Source organism: Schistocerca piceifrons, chromosome X (genome assembly GCF_021461385.2).
Source record: "Schistocerca piceifrons isolate TAMUIC-IGC-003096 chromosome X, iqSchPice1.1, whole genome shotgun sequence".
Lineage (NCBI taxonomy): Eukaryota > Metazoa > Arthropoda > Insecta > Orthoptera > Acrididae > Schistocerca > Schistocerca piceifrons.
Window position 1 is genome coordinate 339,232,567 of NC_060149.1, and position 14,261 is coordinate 339,246,827.

Sequence of the window (14,261 nt, forward strand, 5' to 3'; positions counted from 1 at the left end):
TTTTGTCTCATCTATTATTGCAAATCTTCATCCTTTCAATGGGGTTTTCAACTCTGGAAATAAAAAAAAGTCTGCAGGGGCCAGGTCTGGAGAGTACGGAGGAGGAGGAGGAGGAGGAGGAGGAGGAGGAGGAGACAGCACAGTGATTTCATTTTTTGTGCAATAGTAATGCACCAACAGGGATGAACGTGTGCGTGCATCATTGGGATGCAAGAGCAATGAATCATCTCGCAACATTTCAGGCTATTTCCTTCTCACATTTTCTTCCAGGCGTAGCAACATGTCCTGATAGTACCATTGATTAACAGTTTGTCTGTGTGAAACGAATGCATGATGAACTAATCCTTTAAAGTCAAAGAAAACTACCAGCATGGGTTTGACATTTGTCCTGATGAGCTTTTTTGGTCTTGGATAACCTTTCCCAATGCACTGTAAGGATTGAACCTTGGTCTCAACATAACAACCATAGACCCAAGTCTCATCACCAGTTATGATTCTCTTAAGAATCCTCTCATTCTCATCTGCACAATCCGAAAGCTCTTCACAGATAGCGAGGCGAAGTTCTTTCTGGTCTTGACTCATGAGCCGTTGGTTGATGTTGGTGGCAACACGATGCATTCCAAGATGCTGTGTCAGGATTTCATGACATGATCCAACTGAAATGTTACATTCTTCTTCAATATCTCTAACAGTCAGTCTTCAATTGGCATGCACAGTATCACTGACGTTTCTGACACAAGTGTAGCCTGTAGACGTCACAGGGCGTCCTAAACGAGCGACATCTTTAACTTTCTGATCATATGAACACCGAGTACAACTTCAGCACTTGTGACCATAAGCTTCCTGCATCATTTGGTGTGTTTCTGTAAGGGTTTTATACTAAATTTAATGCAGATGTGTTGCTCTTCTAACTCCGCCACCTCAAAATTTGCAAACTGGCAACCAACGTTCTACTCAACACAGCACTGAACAATAAGTAACCGATGTACAATGATAAAACTTCTGTCAGTTACACATCAAACACAGGCGAGTGCAGGAATACCAACTGCATTTTGCTCCAACATATCGTTGGCACAAAATTATTAATGTTCCAGAATTTTCTGAACAGACCTCGTATAGCATGCATGTAGCATTGTGGTGTAAGTAACCAACAACCAAAGTGTGGTGTGCGTACTGTAAGACCTTCAGTACACACACCATCAGATTATTTGACTTTTCGCTCTAACGAAGTAGGCGAGAGTCAGCAATGTGTCTCGTGGTCTTATCGTGGCGTGTTTATCTTCTGCCGTTAGGTCAGACGATAGAAATGCCACTTGCACGCTTAGAGTAACAGATTGATGGTGACCAACTTTAAACAGAACTTGATTAATTTTCACACACATTTATTAAAATAATAACAAGCATAAAAGTTACTTAACTTGGTTCTGGATGCTATTTACAATTGACAATCTGAAGTTCCTTTGGTATTGGTACGTTAATATTATTCTCACATATAGCTCTGATACTTGACAAAAGTGTCTATACATTTATCTCCATGGCTATGTACAGGAATATGGTAATCTTATTACGCGCAGACTGAAATTTGACTATAGACTGGTGCAGACAAATGCAGACCGACTAATCGGAGGTCTGTACGCTCGTTTTAATACCTCACACGTTCATATATCACTGCGCGAGTGTCATCCGCAAGCAGAAAAGGTTCTACGTTAGCAGCAATCTCATTGGCTGCGTTACATATTAATATGCGGATCGGCAGAAGCAGAATTTGGTTCGTCTCTATGGCAGCGCTGTTGTGCTTAGCAGGGCACGCTCTAGTGGGAAAGTTGTGTATGCGCTGACTACGCGGAACTATGTACACAACACAAAGAGACTTTGATTTTAATTAAGTCAGTCTAGAAAGACTGAGCTCCGATATTTTCATATATCCACCCTGGACTTGTCACAGGAGCTGACACAGGTATTTTATTTCTGTTGACAGAATTCTTCATTTTAGTTGACTCCTGCAAATGAACTCTGGAGACAAGGCGGCTGTTATTCTGCTATTTCAATGGGCAATTCTCATGACACGCCTAGTGCTACCATTAGGGTATCATACTCTTTTAGTCCCGACAGTCTGATAGCATCTTCATAATTGTTACACATCTGTGTTGCATTGAAGATTTCTTCTTTTTTGTATTGGGTTTCTTTCCTATGCTTTGTTTGCATCTGATATGTAAATACTAAGTATGTGGCACAGAGATACAAGAGATGGTGAGGTGAGGTGTGGTGCAGATAACTTGGAAGTGTGGACTTGGATGGGATGACACAACAGAGGAAGGGGAAACTATTGGGTAGATGGTGTGGTTACAGTGGGTTAGTGGATATGTATTATTGTTCTTTTGCTCTGTTACACTCCATTCAAAGAATAATTCATCATCTTCTGGTGTGCTCATCACTTTGTGTGCACAAAGTGATTAAATGACACTCAAACACTCATTCTAAGCTTCAGTGAGTCCAAGTAAACTATTTCTAGTCACCCAGCAATCATTGGAGCATTAAAAAATTGAGGCTGACAAGGAGCAGATAAAATATTGAATTCAGTTGCCAAATTTATTTCATTGAGGTTCCTATTTCAATTTTCACACAAATGCCAAACTAACATACAGTGAGATAAGTGGCTGCAGACTAGAAGATCAAATAAAACTGCTCAACACAGGAAAGGCAACTGTACATTTATGATATCTGTATGATTATTACATTGATTTTATTAAGGTACTTGCTCCTCTTCTAGTAACTGTATACTTTAGGAGGCTGTAGCAGTAAAGCATTTCAAAAGACTGGAACAGATGAGAGTCACTAGTTAAAGAAATAAAGATAAATATAAAATAAAAAAGCCCTGCACATATCTGTAGGTGTATGTCAATTACATGATTCAGGAAAAGAATTATGGAATATGCTCCTCCCTCTGACCGTTCCTGTCATCAAGACAGTAAATAGCAATGTTCAGGTTAATGCTGTATTTCTTGATTCCTAGTAGGACTGGCACTTAGTGCAGATACTGGTCTTTGACCCTTAATTTAAACATATTTTTGATTACATGATTGGCAATACATCAAAGGAACAGCTACATAACACTAGTTGAAGGAGCTGATGCCGAATACATCTATTTGAATAATAATAATAATAATAATAATAACAAATGGCATTCACCCACAAAACCCTCCATTGACCGATGCTTGAGTATTTTCCAGCAGTCTGGAACCTTTACCAGATATGATCAGTAGAGGAGATAAACAAGGTATAAAAAAGAACAGCAAGTTTTATCAATGTTTTTTTTAGAAGCCCTGTCCATAACAAAGACTTTATTGTTAAAATTCCAAAAACACAAATTCTTGAAAAGAGAAGCAATACATTATATCAAAATAAGAATGATAAAATAAGAGAAATTCAGACTCATACAGAGGCCTACTCAGAGCCCGTTATCCCATTTACCCTTCCCAAATCCAACAGATATGGTGGAAAATGGTAGTGCTTCTGCCAAGTAACAACAAAGGTCTACACAGTAAGTATCAATTACTTAAAATTAAATGAAGATGCATGTATTTGATTAAAAAAAAACCTTTTGATTTGTCAGATGAATTTTTAATACAGGCTTATTGATTGTTTTATGGTTATCTATCCCCCCCCCCCCTCCCTCCCCCACGAACCATGGATCTTGCCGTTGGTAAGGAGGCTTGTATGCCTCAGCTATGCTGATATCCATACCAAAGGTGCAACCACAATGTAGGGGATTCTGTTGAGAGGCTGACAAACATGTGGCTCCTGAAGAGGGGCGCTAGCGTTTTTAGTAGTTGCTGGGACAACAGTCTGGATGATTGAACAATCTGGCCTTGTAACATCAACCAAAACAGCATTGCTCTGCCAGTACTGCGAACGGCTGAAAGCAAGGGGAAACCACAGCTGTAATTTTTCCTGAGGGTATGCAGCTTTACTGTATTGTTAAATAATGATGGCACCCTCTTGGGTAAAATATTCTGAAAGTAGAATAGTCCCACATTCAGATCTCTGGGCAAGGACTATTCAGGAGGATGTCATCATTACGAGAAACAAAACTGGCATTCTACGGAGCAGAGTGTGGAATGTTAGATCCCCAAATCATGCAGGTAGGTTAGAAAATTTAAAAGGAAAATGGATAGGTTAACGTTAGATGTATTAGGAATTAATGAAGTTGAGTGACAACAAGAACAGGACTTCTGATCACATTAATACAAGGTTACAAATAAAAATCAAATACACGTAATGCCGGAGTAGGTTTAATAATGAATAATAAAATAGGAATGCATGTAAGCTACTATGAACAGCATAGTGAACAAATTATTGTAGCCAAGACAGACATGAAGCCCACACCCACCTCAGCAGTACAAGTTTATATGCCAACTGGTTCTGCAGATAATGAAGAGATTGAAGAAATGTTTGGTGAGATGAAAGAAAATATTCAGATAGTTAAGGGAGATGAAAATTTAATAGTGATGGGCAACAGCAATTTGATAGCAGAAAAAGGAGAGAAGGTAAAATAGTTTATGAATATGAACTGGGGGGAAAGGAATGAAAGAGGAAGCCATAGGTAAAGTTTTGCACAGAGCATAATTTAGTCATCACTAACACTTGCTTTCAGAATCACGAAAGAAGGTTGTACATGTGTAAGAGACATGGAAACACCAGAAGGTTTCAGACTGATATTATATAATGGTAAGACAGAGATTTCTGAACCAGATTTTAAATTGTAAGACATTTCCAGGGACAAATGTGGACTCTGACAACCGTTTATTGGTCATGAATGGTACATTGAAACTGCAGAAATAGCAAAAAAGTAGGAAATTAAGGAGATGAGACCTGGTAAGTTGAAAGAACCAGAGGTGATTGAGAATTTCAGAAGGAGCGTTAGCCAACAATTGACAACAACAGGGAACAGGAATACAGTGTAAGAAGAATGGGTAGCTTTGAGAGATGAAATAGTGAAGGCAGCAGAGGATCACATAGGTAAAGAGACAAGAGCTAATAGAAATTCTTGGGTAACATAAGAGATATTGAATTAAAGTGATGAAAGGAGAAAAGTAGAAAAGTATAAAAATGCAGTAAATGAGGCAGGCGAAAGGGAATACAAGCATCTAAAAAATGAGACTGATAGGATATGCAAAATGGCTAAGCAGAAATGGCCAGAAGGCAAATGTAAATATTTAGAAGCTTATAAGGGAAAGATAGATACCACCTATAGGAAAATTAAAGAGATCTTTGGGGAAAAGAGAAGCAGCTCATTTGGAAAACCAGCCCTAAGCCAAGAAAGGATTGCTGAAAGGTGGAAAGCATATACATATATATGGTCTTTACAGGGAGATGTACTTGAGGGCAATGTTCTACAAATGAAAGAGGACATTCATGAAGATGATAGGGGAGATACAATACTGCATGAAGAATTTGACAGAGCATGGAAAGACCTAACTCTAAACAAGACCCCGGGTGTAGATGACATACTGCCAGAACCACTGGTAGGCTTGGGAGAGCCAGCCATGACAGAGCTCTTCCACCTACTGTGCAAGTTATATGAGACAGGTGAAATACCCTCAGACTTCAATCAAAATGTAATAATTACAATTCCAAAGAAAGAAGTAGTTGACAGGTGTGAATATTACCGAACTATCAGTTTAATAAGTTATGGTTGCAAAATACTAACACGAATTGTTTACAGGAGAATGGAACAACTGGTAGAAGCTGACCTTGAAGAAGATCAGTTGGGATTCTGGATAAAAATAGGAACATATGAGGCAATACAGACCCTACAATATCTTTTAGAAGATACATTAAGGAAAGGCAAACATATGGTTTCTATCATTTGTAGACTGGGAGAAAACTTTTGGCAGTGTTGACTGGAATACACTCTTTGAACTGCTGAAGACAGCAGGGGTAAAGTACAGGGAGTGACAGGCTATTTACAACTTGTACAGAAACCAGATGGCAGTTATAGGAGTCAAGGGTCATGAAAGGAAAGTAGTAGTTGAGAAGGGAGTGAAACAAGGTTGTAGCCTACCCTCAACACTATATAGTCTGCACACTGAGCAAAGAGTAAAGGAAAGCAAAGCAAAGAAAAATTTGAAGTAAGAATTAAAGTCCAGGGAGGAGAAATAACAACTTGAAACAAGAACTTTGAGGTCTGCCAATGACATTGTAATTCCCTCAGAGAGAGAGGGACGGGGGAGAGAGAGAGGGACGGGGGAGAGAGAGAGGGACGGGGGAGAGAGAGAGGGACGGGGGAGAGAGAGAGGGAGGGAGGGAGGGACAGGGGGAGAGGGAGGGAGGGAGGGAGGGAGGGAAGGACAGGGGGAGAGAGGGAGGGAGGGACAGGGGGAGAGAGGGAGGGAGGGACAGGGGGAGAGAGGGAGGGAGGGACAGGGGGGAGGGACAGGGGGAGAGAGGGAGCGAGGGACAGGGGGAGAGAGGGAGGGAGGGACAGGGGGAGAGAGGGAGGGAGGGACAGGGGGAGAGAGGGAGGGAGGGACAGGGGGAGAGAGGGAGGGAGGGACAGGGGGGAGGGACAGGGGGGAGGGACAGGGGGGAGGGACAGGGGGGAGGGACAGGGGGGAGGGACAGGGGGGGAGGGGGAGAGGGACAGGGGGGAGGGGGTGAGGGACAGGGGGGAGGGGGAGAGGGACAGGGGGGAGGGGGAGAGGGACAGGGGGGAGGGAGGGAGGGAGGGAGAGAGGGACAGAGGGCTAGGAGGGAGGGAGGGAGGGACAGAGGGGTAGGAGGGAGGGAGGGAGGGAGGGACAGAGGGGTAGGAGGGAGGGACAGAGGGGTAGGAGGGAGGGAGGGAGGGACAGAGGGGTAGGAGGGAGGGAGGGAGGGACAGAGGGGTAGGAGGGAGGGAGGGAGGGACAGAGGGGTAGGAGGGAGGGAGAGAGGGACAGAGGGGTAGGAGGGAGGGAGAGAGGGACAGAGGGGTAGGAGGGAGGGAGGGAGGGAGGGAGGGACAGAGGGTGGGAGGGAGGGAGGGAGGGAGGGACAGAGGGTGAGAGGGAGGGAGGGAGGGAGGGACAGGGGGTGAGAGGGAGGGAGGGTGGGAGGGACAGGGGGTGAGAGGGAGGGAGAGTGGGAGGGACAGGGGGTGAGAGGGAGGGTGGGAGGGACAGGGGGTGGGAGGGAGGGTGGGAGGGACAGGGGGTGAGAGGGAGGGTGGGAGGGACGGGGTGAGAGGGAGGGTGGGAGGGACAGGGGGTGAGAGGGAGGGTGGGAGGGACAGGGGGTGAGAGGGAGGGTGGGAGGGACAGGGGGTGAGAGGGAGGGTGGGAGGGACAGGGGGTGAGAGGGAGGGTGGGAGGGACAGGGGGAGAGAGGGATACCTGCACATCATTTGCTGCTTCTCACTAGCTCTGGTACCTGTGCGCCAAATGCCTAACCTGTGCACCTGCCACCCCTCACCCCTGGCACTGCTAGTCTGCAAACCACCCTCTGAGTCAGTAACTACCCATTCCCAACACCACTTCCTGCTTTCTGCAGCTATCTCCCTCTACCCAAACCATCTGACACAACCATCGTACCAGTCCACCTGCCTGGCTGAAAGCTAACAAAGCTTTATTTCTTTTTTTGGGTGCCTGGTGATAACTAAACACTTTTGGTATACAGTGAGTGGTCTCTTCTATTCCAAATTATTTTCATTCTGCCGGAAATTTCCTTCCTGTAATTTTTTTTTTTTTTTTTTTTTTTTTTTTGTTTGTACATGTGTTAATTCTTGTACTATTCCTATTTTGATGTCTTTTCCTTCACTTTACTTTTGTTTTTGTTCAAATTTTATCTTTTTATTTTCTCTGCAACTATTTCTGTATATTAACAGTACTTTTCCTGACAGCCATTGTTACATATTCTATGTAATTTGTATTTTGGCTCGTTCGACATGCTAGTACCTCACATGCATAAAAGAATCAACAGAAGATTTGTATAAATGAAATAAACAAAAACCCTCTGCCATACATTGTAAGTGCACTGCAGATTACAGAGATAGAGAAAAAGAAGTCAAAAAATGATATCGAATTTATGGCATACCAAAACCAGATGTACGATAACTAATGCGCATCATGGTAATTAGAAATAGCTTAACAGCACTTGTGAATACCTACATTAGACAAATGATTAGCGAACTCTAGAGAAGTTTTCTTAGAAGTAGTATTTGTGACATGTTGTTATTGCTTTAAAATGCATGTATCAGTTTTGAATAAGAAAGAAATATTTTGCTTTATGACTTAAGTTTATTGTACAAAAAATTATAGCCCATACAGGATAAAATTGTGCTGCATGTATGTAATCTCTCTCTCTCTCTCTCTCTCTCTCTCTCTCTCTCTCTCACACACACACACACACACACACACACACACACACACACACACACACACACACAGTGTGCATGTGCCCACACACATAATACATTATATAATCAATTAGCACAATCATCAGTATGGAACAAAGTAATGTTGTTAGAATTCATTACTACTTAACAAAAACAGTAAAATATCACAGATCTGAAACAGTCAGGTACTAGTTTTTTTTATGTGCAAAGAATTTTTGACTTAAGTGGAATCACTTTTCTTCTTTGAAAAATATGAAGAAGCTGTGACTGCTGCTGCTGTTGCTGCTGCTGACCCAATTGCACTTGGTTGTGTAGAAGACGATGTTGTAATAGATGCGATGTGGGGTACTGGTGGAGCCCTATGGACATGAGAACATATAAATATCTCACCTAATTAATTGTAGTACATGAAACACTCTTATGCATGACATACGCTGTATCCAGCCTGCCAGTGTCATTTGGTTCTGAACTAGATACTAAGTTATTTTCTTTTGTGGTGCCCTCATCCTACCTGATGCCTGTTTGCAACAACCAATAAATAATTCTCTCACTGTCATAATTCCAATCACATTCAATAAAATTACAACATTATTTTCACAACATCGAAAAAATCATAAATATCCTTTGCTCAGATTATATGTTACAAATTAGAATATTGTTATTGAACTTTCTAATGCATAGTTATTTGATAAAATTAAAAATGATCTGACTGCAATAAAGGCAGCAACCAGTGGACAACTGTATATAACATTCTTTCAGAAGAAAGGCACACCACAAAAATACTTCAAATCGGGTAAAGGCCGTTATCAACAAATATAATGTCAAGCTGAAAATCACTGTCATAATAAAGGACAGTGCTTCCGACATAAAATCAGCTGCAGCATTTTTGAATCTTCTACATGCCCCATATTTTGTACATTCTTTAAATCTTATAGTACATTCTTTAAATCTGTCAGTACAGAGAACTGTTGATGTGGTCAATAGCACTGTTATGTTTTTCAATAAGAGTTGATTTGGCTTAAGCCAACTTGGTGGTGAAGGGGGGAAAGAAAAAATGGAACCACGAATCACCAATCAATTATCGCCATAAAGGGTTGAAATTCTTCAATTTGGGAGGTGTTCGACAGTACCAACAGTCAGCTCCAATATATTCACGACCTGGTATCTGCGGCAATTGTCAAATTAGGCAAATATTGATCAAGGCTTATTTTCCTAGAAATAATTCCACTTGGGGCAGTGCAGATAACTGGCACATCCAATGATTCAGCAATTGGTTCTGAAAATATTATACACCCCAGCTATGTCAGTGCACTGTGAGCATATCTTTTCAAAAGGAAGACAAATGTGCACTAAGAAAAGAATCACAGCCAGTGAATAAAACTGTTCAAATTTTGTTTATAAATCTTAACATTAATTCTTTCCTCCTTTTTAGACATGTACTGTCACGTTGATCGTAAACAACAGCTGTAGATAATTTCAAGAAACACAAAATTAATTTGAAATACAGGTTGGCTGTAACCAAACTTTGGCTGTTTGAGCCAATGTAGATTGAAAACTGTTTACTGTATTGGTACTCAATGTCACAGAAATGATGTTTGGATTATGTGCTCCAGGATTTGCGTTGTTCATAGTGCTAGTGTCATGACTTGCTGATAAGTGCCAGTACTGGCACAGCGATGTAGGGTTGAAATGCAAGCATCAGTGTGCACTACGGCTGCAGTCAGTCAACATGGGCCTGGACAAGGTGAGCAGGGCTTTACCGATAAGACTGTTTTATCAAAACAGCAGCAATAGTTGTGCTGTTCTTCCCAAGTATTAACACATTAAAAGGATATGAAGAATATGAAGAGGACCCCTTTCTGCACTAGTGTTGAAGATGATGATACAAGTTAGAATTAACTGGCAATTTGGGAATTGCTCCTGTGAGAGGCCCACAACCAACTATGTCACAAATTGTTTAAGGAATTACTATTGAACACTGGATGCAATGTGTCATCTTCAAGCAGTGCATGAGCTGTGTCATGACAGTTGAACATTGAACAGTTCACCATTTGGTAAGTGCTGTGAACAATTGTCAAGGAGTGCATGATCTGTGTCATGACAGTTGAACATTCAATAGTTCACCATTTGGTAAGTGCTGTGAACAATTGTGACATGATATAGCTAGTGGGATTCCAGGCTGTTGTGGATGCAGATGGTCTTCACATTGACCAACATTTGTAACCTGGGATGTAAATCTGGTATACAATTACAGCGTGTATACGTGGACGAATAAAAAAAAAATCCTGGAATTTTCCCGGATTTCCCGGTTAAAAATACACTTTCTCTGGGATGAAAATACACTTTTTCCGTGTTAAGTAACAGTATACTTTTCCTCAGAACTGTAAAACTTATCAATCCTTTCAATGGTTGTGGTTTTATACACCAGCGTAGAATTTCCCGGCACTTTAGAAAACGAAACTCAGGGGAAAACAAGTTTTGGAACGATGTCTGATGTTCAGCAACATGTACATTGCATATTTTCATATTACGAAAGCATAAATTCGAATTCCACCAAAAACACCGCATGTTACTTTCTGAAGGATTGAAATCGAAATAGCGATGCACTTTTATAAGCCAGTTGTAGCTCATGTCAAGCGATCTCACCATGAACCGATGACAGCTGATATTCAGAGCATAGGACACGTGATGTAGTCAGCCAATAGCAACATCAGTGTTAAGTAGCGCGAACAGACAAATAGGAAAAGGTAATGTTTTAAATTACTATATATAGTGTTGCTACAAGAAAAGAAAAGCTTTCACGTATAATGTTGGTATCTAAGATTAATAAGCTGCAAGAGAAGCTAAGCTTTCACAAATAATGTTGATCTTTTTTGCGCGTGTTACATCACACAAATGTGCCAGTAAAATTTTTAACAATGACATAAATGTGTGATCTTCTGAGCTCGAAAATATTCTAAATGGTTGTTCCTCAAAGATTTGATTTTTGAATGAGAGTCAAACACTCAGTGATTTAAGAAATTCATCGGACAGTCACGCACAGAGTTCATCTTGCGTAAAAAGAAATTTACTTTACTTGAAAATAACGGTTTTCAAACAACCATTCGGAATATTTTCCCACGACCTGTTAGAAATAGATTCGTTTCAACAGTTGCACCAGATGACAGGTGTCGCCATGCTTGCGCAGCTACAATGATGCAGGAAGCCCATACGTTCATATGTGTAAAACATTAATAGATATTACATTATATCATAAAAGAAACAAGACATTAGAGGATACTCCATGTGCATGAGATTTTTGTGAACCATGAGATTTTTGTGAACCATACTAAAATGCATAATTCGGCTTAAAGTGCACATTCGTATGTCCAGATTCAGATGTAAATTTTCTTTGAGTACCAGTACCGTATTATCTCATGTTTGGTTCTTTATTATGGCATAATACCATACGTGCTAGAAGATGAAAACGTGAACTTTAAATTCAGCAAACAGTTGAAACTAGCCAACAGTGTGGAATTAAACACTTCGTTTCAAATAAATTGGCCTCAGCAGAAAAGATAAATAACAGCCAAATTTCTGTAACAAAGCGACAAAAATAACTATTGTTCTGCAAGGCGATTAACGCTTGACGGTCAGAAAGGCTGAAACAAAACGAAATCTGAAACTAATAATATATTTTAGCCTTTCGTAATTATGTGAATGTATTTTAATTCACTTGATAGCTCCCGGTCACAGAAATCCGTTTTGTTTTCATCTGACATGAGAGCAATAAACAAAGAGGAAACAACAAAATCACTTAACGTACGTCACGTGGAGACTACCACCTCCCCACTACAACTCAGACTGCTCTGTGCATCAGGTCCAGATCTACGATATTTCCGAAATGGGACAATATTAGATAGTGGCGCTCCCCCTCCCTCGAGAGTTTGAAGTAGGACGCCAAAAATTACAAAAATCAACTTTTCAAAACTATCTTCATTTTGTAGCACACATCTTTCTGAAGAGCCTGACACATAAAACATATATGTTCGAGGGAACGTAAGACATGTTATTAGGTCTTAAAGTGTGCCGAAGTGCAGTGCCAAGCCTCTTCCCACAGCATTCTTCCTTCGCATGTCTCTGTATTTCGCTCTGTGGAATTCAAACGTGTAATATTTTGTAATGGGTGCAATCAAATTATATTCATGCCAGTGGAAATTAAAATATCCTGTAGTACCTCTCCTGCTCCCAATCAGCCGGTTTGACATCCTGCCCCTCTTAAAAAAATCTCGCAATTAATACTGGATGGGATTATTTGTAACCGGCAGAACAAGAACTCTTCAGAAAATTTGCAGTCTTTATTGCCTATTAGCTGTTGTGTGTGGCATAAAATTAAATATATGTTACATAAAACAAGTAAAGACAAGAGACAAGCAAGACAGTACACATTTCTTCAGTCCTTAAGTCCTAGCTGTTTTTCCTCTCTAATCTTGCCACAGCTTTATATGGCGTACGTTCCTTCCTGGGAAAGAATCTATTACTTCATCAAAGTTCGCCAACGTTTTGCTATATCAAAAAACGAAATGTCGTTGTCTAATACTAGAAAAGCTGTTAATACAAATAGCACCCAAGACTGGTGTGGTTTCTCGAGCTGATTACGTGTATTTTGTCACTGTCTGCTAGATAAAACTAAATAGGCCCGCCTAATATTGCAGTAAATGTTACACACACCAAATAAACGAGACTGTTTTGGCACAAATGGTCATTTTTATAACACGACAGAATATAATACACGAAGTACCAATATGAAATGCCTATTAGGCCAACTACAAGCAAAAAGTTTTGTTAGGAAATAGTTTCACATTTCATTCATACACTCTAGCTTCTGAAGCACGAGATCTAAAAGTAGTAGTACAAAAATTTTATATAAATTTGGAATCGTCATATTCTTGCGTGATTTGTGTGAGTCCTCGTTTATTCTCCTTCCATGTTCTAACAAACAATCTTGTCATCACTAATTCTGTAACTATTCCTGCCAGTGTCAACATTTATTCTCTGGTTAACTTCACTAACCCCGCCACAATCACCGGTTTAGTTATCCCGAATTTATTCTCCGGTTAGGCATCATTACGCGTACGTACAACGCGTTTTCCACGCTACTCCCAGAATAGAACTTTAGCGGCTGCTAGCCGAGGATTGTTAGTTGTTTTTTCTACTCTGGTAGTCTGAATGTATCGAATTCGCTAGTAGTTATAACAGCGCTGATCATTTGCAAACCCAGTCAACCACATAAACAGCGATTGTCATTCACCCTTTCGGCTTTATTCCATTCAGCTTGTAATAGACCAGTCCCCTTTCATCTGCAGGAAAGTTTATTTCTAGATGCGACGGGGATTCCCCTGGCGGAGACATCACGTACACTCTGCACGCATTTAAAAATCAACTTACGATTCATTCAGAAATCAACTTAGAATTTGATCAAAGACATTCAAAAACCAACAGGGATGCGTTCAAAATCATATGAGTAATCGATAGACCAATGGGCGCTGGATGCTTGGCGCTTTGTGAAACAAGGTCTTTTTCCTCAATAATACTAATTCTTCGAATTGTATGGCTTATCACCAACAGAAATTTATTCAATTTGGCTTATTCATTTATAAGGAGTATTCAGTTTCATTATAAACAGTTAAGAAATGATCAGATGAATTCAGATGTACCATATTTCTTTTAGACGTCCAATGTGAAGGCTGTGCCAAAGGCACACCACAAATGGAAACATCGAGAAAGAATATTATATTGCATAATTGTTTGTTACAACTGAACAAAACAGCTGGCAATAGAGATTTATCAGAAGAAAGATTATGTTATTTTTGCAAGAAGAATTACGTATGAGTAAATTTCCTGTTAT

General features: G+C 40.5%; 1 protein-coding gene across 3 annotated transcripts in view; it reads right to left on the reverse strand.

The window, feature by feature from the left end:
* Nucleotides 1-8,276: 8,276 nt before the first annotated feature.
* The window catches only part of LOC124722973 (spindle assembly abnormal protein 6 homolog), a 262,501-nt gene continuing 256,516 nt past the window's right edge, over nt 8,277-14,261 (reverse strand). The window contains exon 12 of one of the 3 annotated variants that reach the window (XM_047248141.1): nt 8,277-8,733. In XM_047248141.1, coding sequence (XP_047104097.1) covers nt 8,595-8,733 — 139 coding nt within the window. In that variant the 3' untranslated portion in view covers nt 8,277-8,594. The remainder of the gene's footprint in view (nt 8,734-14,261) is intronic. The other 2 variants (XM_047248142.1, XM_047248143.1) reach the window with 2 other exon arrangements.